At 39.3% G+C, this 24,146-nt stretch overlaps 1 protein-coding gene across 7 annotated transcripts in view; it reads right to left on the bottom strand.

Annotated features, from left to right (window-relative positions):
* Nucleotides 1–24,146, bottom strand: part of astn1 (astrotactin 1) — a 485,289-nt gene that overhangs the window by 160,912 nt on the left and 300,231 nt on the right. For all 7 annotated transcript variants that reach the window (XM_086272768.1, XM_086272769.1, XM_086272772.1 and 4 more), the window contains 2 exons: nt 20,354–20,458; nt 12,970–13,158 (listed from right to left, as the gene is read on the bottom strand). In XM_086272768.1, the coding sequence (XP_086128894.1) occupies nt 12,970–13,158; nt 20,354–20,458 (294 nt within the window). The remainder of the gene's footprint in view (nt 1–12,969; nt 13,159–20,353; nt 20,459–24,146) is intronic.

Below are 24,146 nucleotides of genomic sequence, written 5' to 3'. Positions count from 1 at the left end.
CCCGGGAATAACATCGGAGATCTCTGTCCAGAAGAGCGCAGTCCTGGGAACAGCTAAGATACTGCAGGACCCTCAAGCTCCCAGAGGACCCGAGCTTGAAGGATAAACCGCCCGCAGGGGCGTGCTGGGTGTTTTATATATATATATATATATATATATATATATATATATATATATATATGTATTAGTATTTAATACATTTTTATGTCATATAAGTGGAATGTTTTTTGTGAGTTAGGTGAGTTGGTGGATATCAGAACAGAGCTGGAAAGACATGGCCTTGCTGTAAACACAGCTTCAAAAACTTTCGTTTACACAATACCGTTATAGAAGTACATCCTGACTCACTTTAGTACAGCTGACAGCTGAGTTGAGATTAGTTGATATGTTTGTAGTTTTCCTGCTTTATTAGTTTTTTTCTTGTAACATTTTGTCCTTTAGTTGTGTATTATATGCTTCAGTAGAATAGTGTACCATGACTGTGTATGGTTCTTCACTCCTCAGGCTACAACGTCAATCATAAAAACAGTGTGACTGATCACTCACTCAAGCTTCTTCACATAAAAAGCAGGCAAGGTCTTCTGCTGAGCAGGGATCCTAAATAAGTACTTACTGCAACATCTCACTAAATCAATATATTATTTACTGCTTTTGTGACTAGATGACTGTATATTCATATAACTGGCAACAAAGTTTCATTTTTTTCTGAGATTCCTGATATCTAAGCATTTGGCCACTTGTTTCATTGTTTATGTTATTGAGAATATTTCTTTAATTAAATGCATCATTAAAACATTAACAGCAGCAAAAGACATATTGGTACAAAAAAAGAATCCCATACCTTCATTCAAACTTCAAGGTTATCCAAATACACTGTTCTATAATCGTCATTGTGGATCAGCTGCCATTTAGAGTCTAAATTTTGGACCACGTGTAGACATCTGCCCAAGAGGTCCACGTGGACCATTGCGTTTGTGCCAAATGACAAAATCGAGCTCAAACCGGCCCAGGCGGCAACAGAGACGCTTAAACGAAGAACTGGCCTTCACACCTCCTCTGAGCGTTCTGCGGGTGCCAGACGCACAGTGATTGACATCTCTCTCCGTCAGGCTTGTACTTTGAGTTCGGTGGCATCTCACAACTTTCAAAACTTTAACTCCACCCAGGTCTAATGAACCAAAAATAACTGCAGCTATATAACTTTACATAAGATGTTTATTTCCTCTGGTTCTTCATGTGGGTATTGAGGTGTTAATTGTCTGTGTGTATCTTTTAAACCAACTGCTTGTTTGGTTTGTGTGTAATGTGTTAGTGTTTGCTCCCCCCTGTGGGCTTGAGCCAGAGTTTTGGCACAAAACTGGAGTTAATTTCTGTTTATTTCACCTTTTCTGAGGGCCCAGAACTACCATCTCATTTTTTGGTAAAACTGTTTTGGTGATATTTGGATCTTTACAACTTTTTGGGGGATAAAATAAAACTCCTACTGTGACGGTAACTGTGTTCCTCATCTCCACCCAGCTCAGTTCCTCACTTCACACAAACAAATCACTGTAGACCAGCCCTGTATATTCTAATACAGTACAACATATCAAAGGCCCACACAGTATAGGTTATTACAGAATGTACTACACAATATATCTTCTTGGATTACATCACTGCTAATCTAGCAATGCTTCAAAGAACAATGACTATATTCTCTAAATAGCTGTGTCATGGGAAGTTCAGTGCTCCACCCTCAAAAATGTACTAAGACTACACTGATCACGACTCATCGGAAAGCAATGGAGAGAAGAGAAAGTAAAGGTGGAAACAGAGCTGTAAACTATACTCTAAAGACGGAGAGAGAGAAAAATAAAACAAGAAATAGCAAAAGGTTGACTCCTTGGAAAAGGAAAACCACGTAGATGGGACCAGCTGTGCTTTGTGTGGTGATAAGAAAAACCAGGAAAAAGAGAGAGAGAGAGTGATGAATGGAGAACGGTGATGATGCCAGGCTGGCTGCTCCTCCACTCCTCTCGCCTCCTCTGTGCGTTCCCACAAAGGAGAATAAAATGTTTACATTTCATCTGTGGGACGACCTTGACTAGCTGAGAGCGGAATTAAATTTCTGTGGAGAAGAGTAGATGTTCGAGTGGCTAGACTGAAACAGATCATGTACGACATGATTAGAAAATACTGAATAACACCGGGAGGGCCACGATACATAATGGATCACAAGTTGCTTGCTGCCTGCACTGAGCAGTGCATTTCAGACAGGAGCTGAAGGTGAAGGGACGCGAGGCTTTCAAAGGGTGGTTTGTTTGAGCTGAAGAAAAAGTGCGCGTGCACGGCTCCTTGTATGCTGCTAATACTACAAATATGCTTTTCACTTTTTCTTATTCACTCATTTGAGTTTTTGTGAAATTTAATGTGACAATCACAGGGACAAAGATTCAACGCTGCTCGTTTCAGAGAGACTGACGAGCTTTAGCAGTATGAGCCTGGGTCTCATTCCACACTTGAACTGAGGATCTTTTGACTATAAGGTGAACATTTCAAGCGTTCTACCGTGGACTGAACATATTGTAAACTATAGGGTAAAGGTTAATGGATTGCGGACAGTGGAAAGCATTTTAAATATCACTGCTTAGGTACAGCTGCTGGCATTTGTCCTGTGATGCATGTGTCACTGTTATGTAACTTTAACTCCAATCCTCTCCTAAAGCTTTAACCTTAAAATTCAACAAAATAGTAAAAACAAAACTGATTTCATGAGACAAAACTACATTCTTCAGGTTCAAGTCTAAATATTTACATTAATCCACAAGATGTGCTTTAAAAAAGTACCACAAACATCAGTTTTTTTTTTCAAACCGTGACATTAACTGCTTAGCCTGATTGGGCAGTGGGACATCTACTGCCCAACTCATCGCCAATTATGAATGATTTGGAGCTCAAGGCTCATCTGAATTCTTCAGAGTTGTTCGGTTGTGCCCGAACTTTCTTTCTTCGCATGTTTGATATTTGTGACTTACATCAGTAATCGATGATGTTTCAATAAGGTACACACAGCGGTAAATACAGGATTACCTAACATTGACCCGGTTTTACAAATTTCTTCAATTCCCTTTTCTAACCCTCTCTGTGGAATATACAGTAGCACGCAGGACCTCACCCAAACCCTGCACTTTCCCCCTCCTTTTTTGGCCTTTTCAGCACAAATGTCACTGCATTTAAACAGTGCAAACTGATGGCTCCCAACCATATTTGCTCTGGTGCAAGAACGGGCAACTGTTTGCCTTCACACAGGATTTGCTGGCTTTAGCTTTTAGCTAGTCTCCAGGTTTGCCTCAGGCGTAAAAGGCCTGCTGTGTTCACAGAACATTAATGAACACCAATTATCCTACCTACATGATGTTCACAGCTTTATCCTGAACAAAGTGCTATATTTGTACCCTGATTAAGATAATATTAGGCACTGTATGTGGACTAATGTATATGTTAGAGCTGACAGTTTTGCCTCAAGTCTAGAATGTAGAATACATGTAGAAAGAGGTATGAAAACTGCATTTCTGACCCTGTCATAAGTAACAACACCCCTATCCACCCAATCCTGTCTTTCAAAGCTGAAAATGCCCAGAGTTATCAAACCCTAAGCTGAGTCAGACAGACTATTCATTCCCTATGATATCCTTTAGGCTTCCACTTTCGATGAAATAAACCTGTCTTAAACGAGCACTTTGCTGAGCAAAGAAAATGTCTCACAGCTGTCTCATAAACAGCAGATTTAAGGCTGCCTACCCTTCTTATTTGAGTGTGTGGCTGTGTATGCATCCATGTTTCTGTGTGAGCATCTTACTGGAAATCCATGATTGAAAATCTTCACCTGCAGATCTCACAATGTGACTTGGAAAGAAATCCTGCTGCTTGTTCTCCTTCTTAGCAGAGTTCCTTGGATTATTATTCTGAATGCTATCTTCCTGCTATTGATGTACGGTATTATCTTGTGGTACGGATAAGTTTTGTATTGTACTGCGACTGCCAGTGACCAATCACAACTGGTCTGGGAATTTTTCTTTACTCTCACCGTTTTGGGTGCAAAATTCTTTTGAGTGCAGATAAAGACAGCTTACTTTTACCTCCTTTGCTTTTTAACATTTTCTCGCCCCAGCAGGGTTACTCCTCATCATGTCTGAGAGTATCTGCAATTTGATTAGTGACCTCTCTGTGCCAGTAGCATGTTTCTTTGTCTTTATTTTCAGATAATCCTATGGTAATCCTGTTGTACGTAAACTGATATCTGCTGGGCTCTGTGTTTTCTGGTGAGGTGAGTTGTCTGCAACTGTGCTGACAAAGCTTGAAATCAACCAATTTTGTGGCGGAGGAGCCGGACAATCTGTTTCTCATCTTCGACTTCAACTTTAGTTGCAGGAGCAGTTTCACTTCGATAGACTGGACGAGTCGGATGACACTTTTCCTTCTGCTGCTGAATCACACACTCTCTCTAACACACACACACACTGTGGCTCACATTCGCAGAAACCCACACACGTGCTTTAAGACATGCGTGCATAAACAAATGCGCACAGACAGAAAGAAACCCTTTGACACGAGTGAAAACAGCTGCATTGGAAAACACGCACGTGAGCGCACACTCACAGGAAGGAGTTAGCAGACATCTGCTCCACGGCTGTCTGTAATCGCCTGGTGACTGAACAAGCAGGAGACATTTATCACCCCCTCCTCAGAGAGGCAGGCGACATCTCCTCCAACACCTCCACCCACACCTCCTCCGATCTGCTGCCTCTGTATCACAGCTGCGACAGTGTTCACCTCCTCTCCGCTGCATCTCCTCTGTCAAACCCATTTTTGGCTCTTTATAATCGCCTCCTCTCACCTTCCTCTCCTGTCATCTTTTCTTTACATTTTTAAGACTCTCCAAGCACGTTTATGGGAGCGCTTCATTTCTTCATAAGGCTCGACCGTTTGTCTTTTTCGTCTAATGACTCCGAGTTTCTCCTCACCTCTTTCACCTTCTCCTCTGCCCTTCCCGCTCTTCTTTTTTTATTCCTCTAAAGGCCGGACTGGCATCATGCTTTACTGTCACTCCCTGACCTTACCTGTCTCTCATAACTAGTAGGTTGGCAGGAGAGTAAAAAGAGGTCACACATATATTGAGCTGAGACTAAGAAATGTTTCTGAGCATCCCTGAACAAAACATCCCTACCAGAAAGCTGCACTTTGACAGTATTTTAGACTTATTGCAGTTTCACATCGTAAATCACGCCGCTTTCTATATCTACATGACACAACAAAGCTTTACCGGTATGTATTGCCAACTCTGCATCGGGTGGTATTACATCGATTTGTCACCACTAAATGTTATATTATTTTCACTAGTTTATTTACAGAGAATATCTATTAATAAGTGTCATAAAACATTCAGTGCAGAAAGAACAAGTACACTGCAAACGGCTGATGTAAGATTGCAGCTCATTATTTAAACTGTGCAGCTGAGCACGGTGAATCCAAACGAACACAACAGCATCACAATAAACGATGAGCAGTAAACTGTAATCACAGGTATCTTGTCAGTGTTCGCGCTGCATTGCCTGCTATGAAAAACTACGTATCAGATGATACAAAAATATGAAGCTTAATCTAGCCTGAAGGGTCAGTTACAGACGCTCTACAATTTGCATGCACACTAAAGCAATGTTATAAATGTTGTTTTAGGTCCAACTAAGATATTAATGTTATTATCTACAGAAAATATTGCATTCAGTGAATAATTTTATTTTTAAAGACTTCCTTTGATTTTCAGATGGAGCAAACTGTTTTAAAAGACGAATGTGAGCAAGGGGTCGACACGTGTGACGGTGCATCAAAGGCAAATGGTTTACTTGGCTCACAAGTCAGGTAGGAGAGCGTCTGAGCAGAATCTTGAACGAGTCCTCAAAGAGGTCAGCACCAACTCCGAGGACAGCAGATCATATATTTGGGTTTTTTTCTCTTGTAGGTGTCCCACTGCCCAGATTCTCCCGACCAGTTGTCTCAAAGTGTCATTTGTTGTCAGAGGAAAAAAGTCAACGCTTAACGTTAGAGTGTTAAAGTTTAAATGCAAACCCCTTGTTCATTACAGCTGGCTGTGATGCTTCCATCACCGCTCGTCAGCTTTCTGCTATAAAATGACACATATAGTTCATGTACTTACATCTGACAAAAGTGGTAATTACAGTGATAGCAGAATTACATTTCTCTGCTGAATATTAACGATGGGTTAATGCTTCCATCGTCTTTAAGATCGAGTAAAATAGCAATTTATTGCAGAAAAAAATACATGTTATGTTTTCTCACAAACCTACACAAATGACTCACTGTTCCAGGGGTCATCTGTTCTGAAGATGCACATGAAGGGAATATTACTGCTGCAAAAAACACTCACACTGGAGGAGCAATGTCAGCTTTTTCAGTGTTGATCTGATAATGCTGTGGAGGGGGAAAAGTGTTTTTTTGGGTTACCAATATCTAAAGGCAAACATGTTGAGGAAAGTATCTGCAGAGAACATCCTTTAAAAATCTGTTTATGGCATTTTTTTGTGAGTTCACTATAAGATACCAGGACCAAAATATTAGAGCAGCCTTGACAAAAAACGCATGACTCTAACCAACCTTTGGAGACCTAGCCCCAGAGCTGAACATGTAGAATATTTATAGACGTCTGTAAAGCCTTGGGCTGACTCACTTTAAGACGAGTTGGTAAACAACGTAGCACGCTACACACATGTTGATAAATGTGCTATATCTGCTAATACAGTGCTGCTGTGTGATGCACCTGCCCTAATCGATGTCTTCTTAATATTGATGCTATTCTAGCACTGATAAAATTATCTGCTGTAAAGCAGCTATCAGTAAAAAGCTAAACTGATATGCATTTTCTGTAATTAATGCAATGCCCATGTTACAAACCTCTTAGAAACTGCAGAGATTGCAGATATATGTAAACACTGTATTAACAGATCAGGTTCTAGATCCCTGAATTTGCCCCGCCCACTGCAGATGAAACTGAAGGCTGTAATTCTGACCGAAAACACAAACTCAGGCAGTGCAGGAGGGATAATGAAGGGGAACAACAACTTCTGGGATAAAATCAGAAGAAATTTGAGAAATTTAAAAAAGGCACCAAAAGGAATAATTTGCAAATCCAGCTATTTTTGTTGTTGTTCACTTAAAAAATTATAATGAATGAATTATTAGGCACCTATTTCACTTTCCATTAATGTCCCTCTTTATACATCCGCTACATCGAGCTCATCCTTTCATTTATGTAAGCTGGTCTGTAATTTTGCACTTTTGCAGCATACATTTATGGACAAAAGCCCCATCACGCACCTTGCTATTTGTGCAAGACGGGGTCAATCTGAAGAGCATGCTGAAATCGACTGTAGTGTTGCAACACGAGCAAGTTCATTAAGTTTCCTTCCTCCCATATATTACACAACTGGAAGTAGCATTCCTGCAAAGTGGAAGATTTCAGGGACCACAGCAACTCAGCCATGAAGTGGCAGACTACATAAGGTCACAGAGCGGGTTCACTGAGTGCTGAGGTGCATAGTGCGTAAAAGTCAACAACACACACACACACACATACAAATCAATCAACACAAACACCGTGTGCTGGGAGCTTCGTGGCAGCGGTTTCAAAGGCAAAGCATCTCCTGTAGGTGTAATGCATAGCACATAGCACAGAAAGACTACCCACTTCTTTTTAGTGTTTTTAGAAGGATATGTGTTTAAGCACAGCTTTAATTTGACACGTTTATGCAGTAAAAATCAACACTGCTTATATACTGATGCACAAATTCTAAGATCCAGAAGATTAAAAGTATATATAGACAAGGAAAGTGCCAGGAATCAGCGAGGGTTGCATAATTTCTAGGTGGTAACTAAACAGGGCAGGTGGTGCTAATCTAAGGTGTGTGTGCTGTGTGCGGGTGGAGAGGGGGTCACAGAGGTGAGAGCCAGTTCTGAATAATTTCTTCCATGTCTTTTCTACTCTTCCTCACCACTCTCCTCCCCCTCCTCCCTCCTGCCCTGGAGCCAGACTTTCCTGGCTGCTTCTTTGTTAAAATGACAGGTCCTAATAGAATAAATAAGGCACCTATTTTTACCTGGCTCCTGGCAGGGTGATCACACTTACACATACCAGCACACGACACTGCACCGAGGAGGATGGTAAAAACCCAACACCTGATTTGGCGGAGAAGGGGGGCTGCGGTTGAGGTCGTAGTGATTTAGTTGAGAGAGAAAGTGAGGGGAAAGGTGGAGAACACTAGTCGGAGGCAAAGAAGATAGAGAAAAGATTGATGGTGAAAACAATAGCAAAGACATTTAATCTCGTGCAGCACTTCTCACTGTGTGTTTACTGCAGGTACACCTTCACTGGCATCTGAAATTCCTGTCAGTATTCAATATTTTCAATTTGATCTGACATTTAACAATTTAACAAGCTCTATAATGTCACCTTTAGGTGGTTTTGAAGCATATTCCGTTTTTAATTGCTGCTGGAGTGTTTTGACAGAACTCCAAAGCATCTAATTATTTTGAAGCTGTTTTCGAGCAAACTAGTCCCCACATATTTTCCATGTAACAGGTCACTCAGTGAATGAGACACGAGGCAAACTAAATAAGGCTAATCATATTCACATCCACTCTGTGCTTAGACAGCTGCGGTACTGTCCTAATTTCAGGAGTGTTTAAAAGAAGTTCTTGAAATATTTTCTGAGCAAGCCACACAATAGGTAACGATTTTCCTCATTAGTATGGAAGCATATAAGCTTGGGAGACTGGTCTAGAACTTCCTCTATTAGTCATAAAGTTTAAAGTCCGAACCAAATTTTGCAACAAAATAGAAAATATGTGGTTAAGATTTCAAACCTTTTACATCTGCTGCATTTATCCTCAAATTTATAACATAACCTGTGATCAGCCACAACATTTAGGCCCTGATATCTCAAGTGAATGATATTGATCGTCTAGTGACAATTCTATGTCATACTACATGAGATTGTAGGTCACAAGCACCAAAAAGTATCTCTTAAACCTGCACTGGTGGATTTTAGACACAGAAGTAAAACACAGAAATGCTAACATGCTAGAATGTCCAGGGTAGACAGAATAGCACCCAAACGCCAGCCTGACAACAATAAACTGAAAACAAAGCTTTATTTTGTGGGAAACCAAAGTCAAAGTCTTCAAACAGCAACAACAAACTAGAAAGAAAAACAGAGGGGAGACACACAACGGGTGTTGGTTTCCACCACCTCTTATTTGGATTCTCAGCTACTAAACTTTGCTCGCTCACTGGCCGTTAGCTTGGCCTGTGCAAGTGTTAGCGCTGCCTAAAGGACACCAACCTGCCAACTCTGGAGAGGTGGAGAAAACAGAAACTTTAAAGGCTCCTAACTCAACACATGTTGTCACTGAAATAAATGTTTGTAACATGAAGGGAGCACGATGCTGTTCATGTCTGATCTCTCGTGTGGTAATTGAGGTCATGTGTCTGACAATAGGAAACTCCGATCACAACCTAGTGCAGGCAAGAAAGCGCCATTAATCACCCAGACAAGGCATCATGGCCAAACACATGGAGGCGCACACAGCGACTGACCATGGTTAATGAGCTATGGCAGCGTCTTCACAAACATAACAGATACAGCAGTGACAGTATCGCAATGTGTGTGTGTGTACATTTCTGTCAATGTGTGTTCTTTTCAGGTTCCTGGGTCATAAGAAACAACTGGCGTAAGTCTTCAATTAACTTTACACACCCTGGTACACTATGTGGTTCTTTAACCCTCTGAGCTCCAGTCTGCTGAGCTATAATTCACAGCTGATGCACTGTCGTCTCCAAATATCCTTAAAATAAAGTTCTTTTTTTTATTAAATTTGTACTCATAATCCACACAGAAGGAGAGGCTGTTTTGAGTACAAACTCAAAAGTTTCCCCTTATATTTCAAACAGCAGTATTTCATTAAGTGGGAAAAATGAGATTTTTTATTTTTTTGCATAAAAATGATATTATAATGATGATATTATACAATCAGAGCATAAACTGCATATGCAGTTTATAAAGAAGAAGAGCTCGGAGCTACACCGACGCATAGATGAGAGGACCGCTGCACACTCGGAAAACTGTTTCTACCCTTAGAAGTCCATTATCTGAAGCCGAATTTCATTTCATGTAGTGAGAAAAACACAACAGCAATTTTTTTCTTTAAATTATGTCGTAACTGATTTCATGTTTCACCATCTAAAAATAACGTAGAAGCAGCTCAAATGCAAGTAGCCAGGATGCAGAAAATGATCCACCAAACTGAATTGGGCACATCTTGTATTTGGAGCAAGGGGTGAGGACATGGATCATCAAACTCTCCTGTGAGCTCATTACTCCCCTCCAAAAGGCCAGGACGTTTCCAAGAAGTCAGGAAGAGATTAAGAAAGATGACTCTGATTTCAAGTTTTTTGCCAATGAAATCAATTTCTTTTCCTGGAAGCAGATGGTCCCGGGCCAGACCAAAACTGTTAGCCCTCTTAGATTGAATCATTTCAGTACTTCACAGCACAGCACAATCATTGTGCTCCCATTTGACAGGAATAATAGATTCTGGGTGGATTTTGCACGAGTTCAGACAATTGGATTTTCATTCCCACATGGACTAAATCAGATGGTTTTATGTTGTTTCAACATGGCAGCTCATGACCACAGATGCAGCGGTAGCACTTTTAAAGAAAAGCAAATCATAATTAGAAATGAAAACTACTACTGGGGAATGTTGCTATTTAAAATATTTATTGTTACTCTGTTATAAATATCAAGAATTTTAACATTAATTAATACAATATATTATTTAAAGGTTGTCAATATCTGCTATGTATTCACGCGTAAGCATAAATCTGACGATAATCAATCGTCGTGAAAAAATAACACGGACTACACGAGTCATTTAGCAGCGTCGGCAACTGGCCTGTCAGAAACTGTTAGAAAATGAAGAGTAATCCTCTTTTCCTGATGGCAGAAAAACCCAGTTATTTGATGCCATCTATCAGCGCACAGGTAACTGGGAGTGAACGGTGAAGCGCAGCGGGGGCGTCCTTGGACAAAACAAGGGAAAGGAAGAAAAGTGGTTGGATCAAACAGAGGAAATGACTGCAGACAGTTTGAAGCCACTGGGGTGAAATGGTAAGGCGAGACGGACTATCAGTTATGTCTGCAGCGACTTACTGAAAAACAAGCATGTGCAACAAAGAGATGGGTGGCTGACATATGCTAGCATTTTGAGTAATAAAACCAAAAGGAAAGTCATCGATTCGCTGATTGTTAGACCGTAAAGTAGCAGCGCTGTAAGTGCCTCTGGAGAGGGAAGAAATCACATGTGATAGAACAATGCTGCTTATAGTGCAAAGCCACACCTCAGTCTGTATTTCACTCCTTTACAATTGTGGGCAAAAAAGCACAAAGCTCTAATCTGCATGGATGAATCTTCTCCCTCTGCACATAAGACAGAAGACAAAGCCTGGAAACTGGTAATTATACAAGTACTAGAAGCTTTCCCGTGATTTTGTCCCTTCCTGTTCAATTTGGCAGCAAATATTGATTTAGCTTTAGTCATAATTTGCATTTTTTGAGTTTTAGTCTAGTTTCAGTAAACTAAATATCCAAAATATAATAAGATATAGTTAAATAAAAATGTATTTAACTATAAATTTTAGTGTAATATTTGCCATGAGATTTGAATTGAATTCAAAAACCTGCTCCTCACATACAAGGTCTTAAATAATCAGGCCCAATCTTATCTTAATGACCTTGTAGTACCATATCACCCCATTGGAGCACTAGGCAGATGGCCCCGCCCCTCCCTGAGCCTGGTTCTGCCGGAGGTTTCTTCCTGTTAAAAGGGAGTTTTTCATTCCCACTGTTGCCAAAGTGCTTGCTCACAGGGGGTCATATGATTGTTGGGTTTTTCTCTGCATGTGTTATTGTAGGGTCTACCTTACAATATAAAGCACCTTGAAGCGACTGTTGTTGTGATTTGCCGCTGTATAAATAAAAGTGAATTGATTTGAATAGATGTGCATGTTGTGTTGTTTTAAAAAGTGTGAAAAATACTAAAAATGAAGCTACAGTCTATCAGTAGAGTCTAAAACTGGCTGTTGGTTTCTAACAGTTGTTTTGCCCCAGTCAGTAATTCATTCAGCATTCAGTTTCCATGCATTCACTCTGTTTCAGAACTTGTCACGTCCACTTTCCAACACACTTTTTCCCCTTAGTCCTGTCTCCTGAAATGTTCCAACCCTTCCTGATTGTACTCAGCTAATGATCCTGCACTGCCTGCTCCTAACCATGTGCCAGGTTTCTTTGTTTTTATGCCTGTATTTAGCATGTTGCCTCAGCCTGCTCTCAATATGTTTGTTGAACAAAAATATCAAAGATTGTAGCCAAGTCCTAATGCCATGCTCTTATTTCTGTGTTTGCATGGTTTATAGGAAAAAGTGTGGCAATTCAAATCCTGTTAAAGACAAACCTAAACAATACTGAAGGGGCATTTCCATAAAACGGTGTGAGAAGATGAAGAAGGATAAAAAAAGACTGCCTTCCTGGAAGACTTACAGTTCTCTACAACCAGTTACGACCAACAAAGAAGCTGAGGCTTTGTCAGAAGAGGTCCCATGTGAGGCTCAAGTGTTTCTCCTGGCAAGCATTTAATGTGCAGCTGAAAGAAGATCAAGGGTTCTACACTTCTAAATTTGTAACATAATCATCCTGTCCACCCCCCACAGGCACCCACATATGCACACACACATACACACGTTTCGATGTATTTTGTGAAAGTGACAATTCAGAAATTTACCAGTGTTCCAGCGTTTTTGTCTTTATTTAAAACTATCATTTGATATGACAACAACAGTGTGTGAGTGTGTATCCATACCTTTGCTTATGTCCTGGTACTCCAACCACAGCTGCCTCTGTACCTGTTTGTTGGGGTACCAGATGGTACAGGACTCCTGGAAGCCATACACTGCCTCCTGCACGTAGTGGTTCCCAAACTCCCTGAGGATGGAGACAAAGTCGCTCCGCTGTGTGGCTCCATCCAGAGAATGAATTGCGGAGCTGAAGGCTGGAAAAAATACGTAGATGTTACAAAAGAACAAAGAAACAGGGATGTCATATTTGCTACGCTACAGCACATCTTCTGCTCAATCCTTAATAGTCATCTTGATAAGCTTCCTTAATGAAAATCCTGCATATTCTCAGAGGACATAACATATATACTGGGTAGTTTTTTCAGTTTATTATATTGTAAGTATTTGTATTCGACCTTGAGTTTGTTTTAATTTTGGTCTTTTGCTACTTTGTCAGGCACTGGGATAATCATTAGTTGCTAAACATTAGCATTTTTATACCATCCATCCATCCATCCATCCATCCATCCATCCATCCATCCAGCCATTATACAAAATACTAAAATACTTAAAGGTCAGTGTTGGGATGGTGCAGACATTAGCACAGGCAACATAATGTATCAGCAAGCCAGTCACTAAAACCATTAAAAGTAAGTATAAACAGAGGTGATATAATTTACATTATTGTGCAAAAGTCTTGAGCAATTTATTGAAACTTCTAAAAACATACTTCCAGTATAAAAACAGAATATACGGTAAAAATAAAGGATATACAATTCTAGCAAGCTTGGAAGTCAGGACTTGGTGTGACCGCCTTTGTTCTTCAACAGAGCCTGAACTCTCCTAGGCAAACTCAGTGTGGAGCACCAGTGTGTTACGCATAAAGGCAGGCTGCAAGTGGAAAGTTGGAAAGTGGTAACAGGAAAAAGCAAGAATCAGGGAATTTGGAATTCTGACAGTCAATGCGAGTTTAAAAAATGTCCATATACATTGTTACCATGATAACCCTTATTATGTGATAAGTTAAGTTTAAAATATTCAAATTGTGGTTATAACAAGATCATGGCTATGTGATTACTGGCAGCTACGGTTTTTTCTAAGTTTCTATTTTTTGCCATTTTTAATCCACGTTTGTCTCACTTATTTAACATCACAAACTATTTAAAATTACAGTGGGTGAAGCAGGAGTGTCTGTCAGGTGTCTGGCACCAAATGTCTTAAAAGGGTTTAGTGAACTTCTGAGCCAGCTGCTTACTATTCATGAACCCTTTTAACCAAACAGTGCTGATTATCCACAGTGTCCTCACACAGACATGAGAGCCCTGCCTCACTTCCAACTGGTCACATATGGATGCTCGGTCTGGAGCAACTGACGCACGTTTGAATGCACTAGGTACCCTTCACAGTCATTTATCAACATGCAGAGTGGGCTTATTGGAAACCAAACCATGACATTTCCTAAACCTAACCTAGTGATTTTGGTGCCTGAAACTAACCAAACAGTGTGTAACAACACATCTCCCACACAAAGCCTGCAGTGTCCTGATAACCAGTCAGTATTAACACTGCAGCATGGGAGACAAAACTGTACACTTATTTAAGTTGTGAGCACGAACGCATTCAAACAGAATACAGAATAAATGTTTCAAATTTGTCACTTTGAACTGCAACTTTGTCTTTATTTTTATATTTGCAGTGTTTTCTTGGGTGTGAATCCTTGTATTGGTAACTATGGAAGTAAAGGTAGATGTTAAAACATAAGTACAGAGTCGCTGTGAAACAGAAACAGCAGCTACACACAAATTTGTCTAAGCTTTGGTAATATTGGTAATTATTCAAGCTATTCATAGTATAGATTTGTTATAGCAGCAAAGTGCCTGATTGCATTGACATTTTTTTTGACATGTGTTATCCATATTTCAGATTAAATAGTCTGTTTTAACAATAGAAATAATCAAGGCTTAGATATATTCACCATGCAGAATTTTAGAAAGTAGTATGTTTTTGAACAAACTATGTTTTGTCAGTTCCTCTGTGATCCACTGCTCAAAACAACAGTCAAGAATGAATGTGATCGAATTTAAAATTCCTTTTTTATCATAAAGAAACTGGCACATATCACAAGGTCTTTGGACCCTGGAGCAGCTCACAACTTTTACGGGTTAATTCAAAAACTGCTACTAAAAAAAAGTGAAAATCAAAAGCTATGACTAACTCAATTCAATTCAGTTTTATTTACACAGCACCAAATCACAACAACAGTCGCCTCAGGGCGCTTTATATTGTAATACATACAGAGAAAACCCAACAATCATATGACCCCCTATGAACAAGCACTTTGGCGACAGTGGGAAGGAAAAACTCCCTTTTAACAGGAAGAAACCTCCAGCAGATCCAAGCTCAGGGAGGGGCGGGGCCATCTGCTGCGACCGGTTGGGGAGAGAGAAGGAAGACAGGATAAAGACATGCTGTGGAAGAGAGCCTCCTACTTCTAATATAGTTTATGTGTTTTGTGTTTTGACAATAAGTCATTAAGCAACCAACCGGTCTTGTTTTTATTTAAATGCTGGGTAAGACTGATTACTTGTGTTACCTTTAACCTTATTTTAAATAGAAAATGTATCATTCTTTGATGTTCTACAGGAACTTATCACAAATCAGGCTGTTTCTCTTTTTTAAAAGTGCCATCATTCACAATAAAAAACCCTCTGAGTTAATGGTGCTTTTCTTTTCCCTTAGAGTAACTGAAACTCTCTTGGAGGCTTTTGGTACTCGATCTTAAACTGGAATAACAGGTTCTTACCCAAAGTGTCAAAGAACTACTAAAGAACTGCCGACTATAAATACAATCTAAATTCTAAATGAGCTGTTACAATGACTCTGTAGTTTTTGGTGATGAGTTAAATGCTAATGCTCTTATTTTAGTGATTTCACACTGGGTTAATGGTGACTGGTAAAAAGGAAAGCATGAAATGACCATGTGTTTACTGAAATTCCCACTCATTAAAAACTGGAAAACAAATCTGCAAAAGCAGTTTTATCATTATGATTTCCAGGAGAAGCCGTATCAATATGTCAGCAATCATGCTCACTCACTCTTACTTCTTCTCTAAAATTAAATTAGGAGCCCACTGAAGTGCGAGCCAGAGAACGCAGTGAGGATGAGCGATGAGGGCTCTGCTATCAGATGTAAAAATCAGTACCCTCACCCCTCCGGTGGCTGTTGAAATATGATGAGCTAAAGAGGGAAATGGGAGTAAAAAAAGATGGAGGCTGTTGAGTCGCTTCTGAGTGAAGAGAAAATAGAAAGTGTATCCTCAGCAGAAGTGGCAGCCACTTTCAAACCACAGCAGCACCATTGGAAATGCATTAGAGGTGCCGTGGCTGTATTTACAGTGGGGTGCCTTCACTTATCAGAGGGGAAACTATTTATGATAGATCTATGAATAATGCATGCACTTAAAGCATGACAAAAATCCAAATTATCAAATGATCCTCCTGTTGGCCAGGCAGAAAGATTGAAGTCAATATTTAAATATTTACTTTACCCTTAAACGCACTGACAACAAAACAACTACAGCGATACAGGGTGGTAAAGATAAAAGAGAGACACCGATTATATGTGTTTATTTTTAGTTATTTTTTTATTTATACAGCTAGTGTTGAAAAACCCATCAGGGTTTCAGTATAATCCCTGACGTGACAGCGAATAGGAGCAGCCTTCAGTGAAAGTATTGCTTGACTAAGTACCTATCCACAGTTATCTTACTCTATGAAGTTTGCATGGCAGGCACTGTCAGGATGACTCGATCTTACTATGGCAGCGAAGCGGTTTGATATATGACAGATTAATAGAGAGACAGAGAAAAAGACAAGCACAATTCTAATTGCATGCATATGTCTGTATACTGACCTCCTTTCTGGGTACCCATCAAATAAGCCAGCTACAGTAGATCTTAATTAGTATTTAATAATAATAACTAATAATAGTCATATTTGAACGTGACATCCAGTTTTTAATTGAAGCTTTAACATCAAACCACAACTGCCTCAAGAAACATCTGAGCTTTAAAATATGATCATGTGAGGAAATGAGTGAGAAACAAATGCAGCGTTGGGTGTAATTTATTAAAAAGTAACACATTTCTGAGGTTGTAGCCATTACTGTTACAAAATAAGTTATGACAACACAGTATTCTTTTTCAAAACTACACTAATTTGTATAAGCTACAATTAAGTTAAGTGCTTGCTGAAGCTATATCGGTTATATAAGCTACATTAATTGAAACTTTTTCCTTTGTTACAAACTTGTATGTATTTATACCTCAAACTACAGCTGGGCAATAAAACGATACAAATAATTATTATGCAAAAACGTTTCCTGATAGCAATATGAAACATGGCTAATATAAGGCTGACAGAGCTGATGCTATCCATGTTTGGATCAAGACCGTGAAACCCCGACGAGTGCCACACCGAACCAGGCATGTGGTTGGAACAGAGTTAGAGCCATATCAGTTTCAATCTTTTTTTGTCCCTACAATTAAAAAAAGTATGTTTCTATCGAAAAACTAGACTTTTCATTTTTTATATTAGGAGCTCGTGTTTTTTCTTTGAAACTGTAGATTTCCAGTTCACTTGTTTTCTTATGTAACACTTGAGGCTTTTGCCTGTTGTGAATTAAGATTTTGGCGTATGACACATTACCATGTTGTTTATTATTATTGTTGTTATTATTATTATTATATTTTAATATTCTTTATTTAAAACACAGCCGCACACTGTTAAAGTACATGTACAACTTGACAAACAATTTTGGTTTAAGCAATATTTGGACCAAAATTAACCTGACATGTTCACATTTAGGAGTGAAAAAACCTTTAAGCTTGACAGAAAAAGTCTTTTGATTTCTATCGTGACATATATCATTCTCGACTGATATGACAATAACGTTATCGTGATAAGAATTGTTTCTATATCGCCCTCAATGTGACGCCAGGTGCAAACTTTATTTATACAGCTAGATTTTGTGGGAAGTAGCTTTAATGTCACAGATGACAACAGACCTAAAAAGCTATTGTCAATGAGCTTGGGTTTGCTTTTGCACAGCTGACGGTGTGTCTCATCAGACTTTAATCTTCACTTATCACACTGTGACATTCCAACCTCTCTCCTCCTACAATGAATAAAACTGTTTAACGTGTCTATTCCTTCGGGCTCTGCTGGTTATGTGATTTCATTTTCTCGGGCTATGAGGCATTAACCTCACCTTAAACTTTAGCACCCCATTATCAGGCCTGACTCTGCGTGCTCGTACAAAGGCCACCGTTTTATGTGAACTGTTACCAACCTTTGCTGTTACTGCTAGAAAAACATGTTTACGCCGTTTTATTCGGATTTAGTTTGGACCGGTGCATTCGGCCTCTAGATATTACTCGATATTCAATTAGCTGCAAGTTTTTTCAGCTGATCAAGAACTTGAGGTTGTAATTACATTTATATTTTCTGGTTGTGCTTTCTGAGTCGCTTGTTAGTTTGCACCCTTTTAAAATTAACACTTTGTATCTAATTAGGTACTTAATTAAAAGGAACTCGCCCCTCATTCATTTATTTTCTTCAAGCAGTGCGGCGGAACAGCTCCGCCACGATCAGCCAATAACTGACTGTTTTTAACTTTGCAACATGGGTTTCATGTTATATAAAGGACGCAACTGAAACCATATGATGCTACTTTGGTCTAAACAATTCAACAATGACATGAGATATTTAGACCTCATTGTGCTCAGTGTGCTTTTCTTGATGGATACTGGGACTGTGTTGTTGTGTTGAACTTTTTGTGTTTGTTACAGGAGATACACATATATAAAAATTAGGGGTGCAACGATACTCGTATCGATATTGAACCGTTCGATACAGTGCTTTCGGTTCGGTACCCCTATGTATCAACAATTTTATCAACTTTCCTTCTGACGATGCTGTCTGTGTTGAGCGCTCAGTGGATCTGCGTTCGACTACTCCGCCTAGGCTGCACTGTTGAGCGCAGATCCACTGAGTGCAGCGCAAGCTAGCAAGACAGAAGCTAAGCTCGTTGCAACATGGCAAGCTGAATCTCTCCCACCCTCATTCAGATCTGGCGTTTGGAACTATCTTGGTGCTCATGTGACGTATGACCCTGAAGGTAAGCGCGTCATGGACAAAAGTAAAACAGTATGTCAGATGTGCCACGCAATGCTCAATTTGTGGGAACTAGTGTGTTAGCGCAGTTAGCTTGTTAACGTGTTGACGCCGTCCAGCCCCATGCACGGGGCGATCCGCGGTAGCTCGTTAACGGAGATTTGCCTTGTTGTGGCGTTAACGTCATTTCAGATTAACGCTGACAGCACTAGTGGGAACACAACGAATATGACTGCACGGTTACGCCGACATCGTGTCCAGTCAGTGTCTGTGTCTGCCCTGGTCCCACGTCCCTGTTCCCTCTGTTGCAGTGCCTGCGTGTGAGTCTGTGTCTTTAGTTCAGTCTGTGTTATGTTTCCTGTTTTATTTTGAAGGTCCATGTCTGATGTTAATGTATCTGGTTTCGCTTCCCCTTGTCTCATTAGGCCTGATTTGCCCCAGCTGTGTTTCCCTCCTGTTACCCATTCCCTGATTGCTCCCTCTGTGTATTTAAGCCCTGTGTTTCTCTGTGTCTGTGTTGTGATCTACCCTCGTTTATGCTGTGTGTTCTGTCTGCCTGCTCATGTAAGTTTATTTGGATTTTTGTTACGTTTTGCCATCTAGCAATAAAAGCTGAGTTTTGAAATATACTTTTGCGTGCCGTGAGTCTGCACTTTGGGTCCTATTCCTGCCTGCACACAGCGACACCTGACAGATAGATTTTTTTTTTTAAATTATTATTATTTTGTTGTTTCAGCAACATTAAATTAAACTGTACTTTTGAGTAAAAATATATATTTACAATTTTAATAAATGACAAATTAAAAAGGCATGAACATTTTTTTTGTATCGAAAAAATATCGAACCGTGACACCAAAGTATCGAACCGAACCGTGAATTTTGTGTATTGTTGCACCGCTAGTAAAAATATATAAAAGTAAAAAAAAAAGTTAAACTAAAAAGTGTCTTTTTAATATTGTTATTGATTGCCTTAAAGCACAAAAGCAGTGTTTACATAAATGGCTTAATTTGCATTTAGAATTCAAGACCCAGGTTGTGCAACATGAAGTTCAGCTTTAAATGCATCTAAAAATGACAGTAAAAAAGATGGCAGTCTGCCAGCTAATCACATTTCTGGTTAAAAATTAACCATTAAGTAACTGCTAGATTACGATCCTGCTCCTCTCAGTGGAGACCGAAGCAAGGTTACTAACAATATAAATAAAGAATCAGTAATATAAGCTCGGTGTGATTTACCTTGAGAGAGGACCCATTGATTGAGTTTGACGTGATAGAGCACAGAGCGAAGATTCCAGTGCTGAACGAGCGGATAACCAGACACCTCGCTGTAGTTCACCATACCTGCAATTATACACACATAAAAAACACACTTCCTGTAAAACAAAATAAATAAAGCAAAGAAAACTATAATATTTTTGTGTTATTTACTCCCACAAAGCAGAGGAGATTGCAGTCTTCAGTGCAACATCAAAGGGTGGCCCTATATTTCATTCTTGTTTACTTTACCTGAAAAATCAGGAAGGAAATGCAATAAATATGAATAATATCTTAGATGACGGGAGAACAGGCTCCAGTTTAAGATCAAGAGAAACAACCTGCATCTGCAGCTACCTGCTACTTAGAAAAAAAAAGGAAATGGCAACATTAGCATTTATTCAGAAATATGGTAATATACTGAACTCCTTTAAGTATAAAACGCATTAATTCTAAAGTAAGACTATGTTAGTATCAGTCACACAGCAAACTTTTACATCTTGGGGCCAAATATCAAACAAATATTGTGAGTTTCTGAAGCTCTTTATAATGTAAGTTCACACAGTGTTCACATTATATGAGAATTTTTATTTCTTGAAACCTGCCTGCTGTTTATCATAAAACAATCATAGCAGATTGAATATTTACTCATAAGACTAAATAGCTTCATCGCAAATTCTTTTATCTCAACTGTTGATTCACTTTGAATTTGCACTAAACACTAAAAGTCTGTAATAACTCCTAATTAGCCTCGTACAAAAAGGGCAATTACCCATAATTCAGTGTATTCTCTTTTATGACCCGTGTCCTCTGTATGACAATGATAGGCTGTGGTTTATGCATAACTAGAAGTGATTCAAATAACTTCTCTTATACTCAGACACAACAATAATTTCTGTTCAAGTCAACCCCCCGAAAATTAATGAGATTACAACTTATCTTTCATTTTAGTTGATGTATTAATAAAATCTATTAAGACAAAAGTATTACCATTTGAAAAAGAGATAAGGTCTCATGGCATAACAGAGAAAATAGTATACTCAGTGTGATTTTTAAAAGGGTGGATGAAAGTTTCCTAATTAGTTAACTATTTATGTTGCTACATGTTTTTCACTAACCATACAAGTTTCCAGTGTTTTTTCAACTTTAAGGCTCATTAGTTTATTTGCAAATCAGATCAACTTGTCCTTCGCATTAAAATCATGTAAAAACCAAAAGAAAACCTAAACAAAAGGTAAAAAAACCTGAAGTGTCGTGTTATTTCTGGTCATCCACTTTAGTCTGCAGAGTTTTTAAAGTCATTTTGTACAGCAACAGAATATTGCTTCTAAGAATTAATATGCCAGACATTCAAAGTTTTCTTCTGTGCTAACAAATAAACACAGGATTGATTGAGTTTGGTAATGTGTTAATTTCGTTATATGCTGCTAGGAAAACAGGAAATAGTTGTAGCAATTTAATGAAAGCTGCAAATATACATGTAAATACAGTTTTGTACAATTCTAACCAGCTTGCAAGACAATATTTGGTATGGCCACCTTTGTTCTTCAGCATAGTATAAACTCTCGTAAATATGTGTTCCTCTTCCTCTTCAGGCTTCTTGAAGGCTGTTCAAAACTCTTCTTTGGATGTTGGCTGCTTTTTGTTCCATCCTCTGTCCAGATGAAGATGGATGGCTCTGGGGGGGCCAGTCCATCATTGACGGTGTTCCATTGTGCATTTAGCTCTACCCAGTTATGACCTTGCTTTGGGATCATTGTCTTGTTCAAAAGAATGGAGCTGCTGCCAACCAGATGCTTAATAAAAGGTTCTGCACAGTGGATCAAAATCTGACCTTTTCTGTGTATATAACCACGACGAGCCACGACAGAGCGGAGACAGCATTTTACAGATGGCTGTAGACACTGTCGTACCTCCTGACCTCCTTCATATAAACCGATAGTGATTTCAAAAACGTCTAATTCTGATATATCTCTGCATAAGACCTTTTCAGTCCAGTTCTCGTGTAATTTGGTATACCACAGCATTTCCTTCTTGTTTCCCTTGCTTGAATGACTGGCTTCTTGACAGCCACCCTTTCACTGAGACCATTTCTAATAAGACTATGGCAAACTGTAGATCGATCAGTGAATGGTCATATGGTTCTCTCCAGTCAGGTCTTTGCTCGATTTTTTTTTTCCCCTAATGTTTTATTTTTTATGTTTGAGGACATGACTTTCAGATACTTTACATTTGCTGTAGATAAGTTTAGGTCGGCCACGTCTTCTCTTGTCCTTCACTTTTCCAGTTCCCTAAAAATGTCACACTGCACATCATGCTTATATATCCCAGTCGTCAGTTTCTCCTTGAGAATCAACTTGCTGATGCGGAAATGCTATTTTATGCCTGTCAAACTGTGTTATTATTTCATATGCACAAATAAGGACTCCAGCTTGTTGGCTAATAAATGAATCCGAATAAATCAATACCCAATTTGAAGGTTTTTCATTTATGCAGATCTGTGTGCATTTTGCCAGATACCTCAGAGTGCTCGAGCACCTCGGTGTAGCTATGTGTCGGAGTGCCATCAGTTGATATTTTTCATGCTGCTATTTTTTTCACACAGCATTCATTTACAGGTCAGTATATTACATATACTGATAGTCTCATTTAGCTTTCCCTGCTGACACCGTCTGTCCGAAAAAGTCACCCATGTGCAAACGTTTGTTTTTCTTTTGTTTTATTTGTATTTTTCATTTTGATCCACTGCACAGTTTATCAAATGCTGTGCACGCTCTTCGCTCCCTGACTGCCGATCTGCTGGCTTATCCAAGGCAAGAAATAGTTGGTGGCAGATAAAGCACAGCACATAGACATGGAAATGAGCCTGCAATGGCACACATGACAACGTAGAAACATTTATCGAGTACCACAGTGGGAAAGACCTAGATGCAAGAGAACCAAAATTAAAGAATGAATCGAGCTTTTTTTTTTTTTTTACTGATCAATTATAAATTACAGTTTGTGATGGAGCACACATAATCTAAGGGAACGAGATGTTAAGTGAATATATAATCTTTGTCTCTTCTCTGTTGGGGATCGTGAAAATGAAATAGTTTGATTACGCAAAAATTCTTTAGCCCTCGTTGTGAATAAAGCGTCTGCCTGTCCAGTGGCAAGACACCCTTAGTTAAAGATAAGAGTGCCAGATCAGGCCTTTAACATCACTAATATCAGACCATAAACAGATCTGCTGAATATAAATCACCCAGAATCCCATGGCAACTGACAGCCATGTCATGTTGCATCAGTGGGATTACGGCAATACATCACTGTGACTGCTCCCACGGTGTTTGCAAGCACATTCAGAAGGTATCTGAATAGTGCTGTGGACTGAGACGCATATCCTGCAACTGCAGACACCGTAGAGGCAAAGACATGGAGGGAAAGAGAAGAACTGTGTGTCGGTGTGTGTGCATATGAAGTTGCCTGTGTGCTTTGGAGAGAAAAAGTGCACCTATTTTATGAAAAGGTGAGAGGGTAACAATAAATGATGACTAGGGAAAAAGGATGTCTGCATTCGCCAGTGAAGGGTGGAGGTGCATGCGCACGGCAAAGAAATGAAGACATATCAGTAACCAGCGTGAAGAATTTGTGATGCATATTGTGGAACTGAAATTGGCTGGGACACATCTATCACCTTTCTGAGGACGAACTTTTTTGTCCCTTGTATGGAAGGCTAGCTAGAGATCATCATACTTCATTTCACCATTTAAAGTGTAACAGCAGGTTTAGA

This window comes from Aulonocara sp. 'chitande type north' Nkhata Bay, linkage group LG18 (assembly GCF_057382095.1).
Source record: "Aulonocara sp. 'chitande type north' Nkhata Bay isolate Kocher_YH1m ecotype deep benthic linkage group LG18, A_spYH_male_GT1.1, whole genome shotgun sequence".
In the NCBI taxonomy this organism is placed as follows: domain Eukaryota; kingdom Metazoa; phylum Chordata; class Actinopteri; order Cichliformes; family Cichlidae; genus Aulonocara; species Aulonocara sp. 'chitande type north' Nkhata Bay.
Note: the sequence above shows the minus strand (reverse complement) of the source record. Positions and strands in the feature narration are given on the sequence as shown.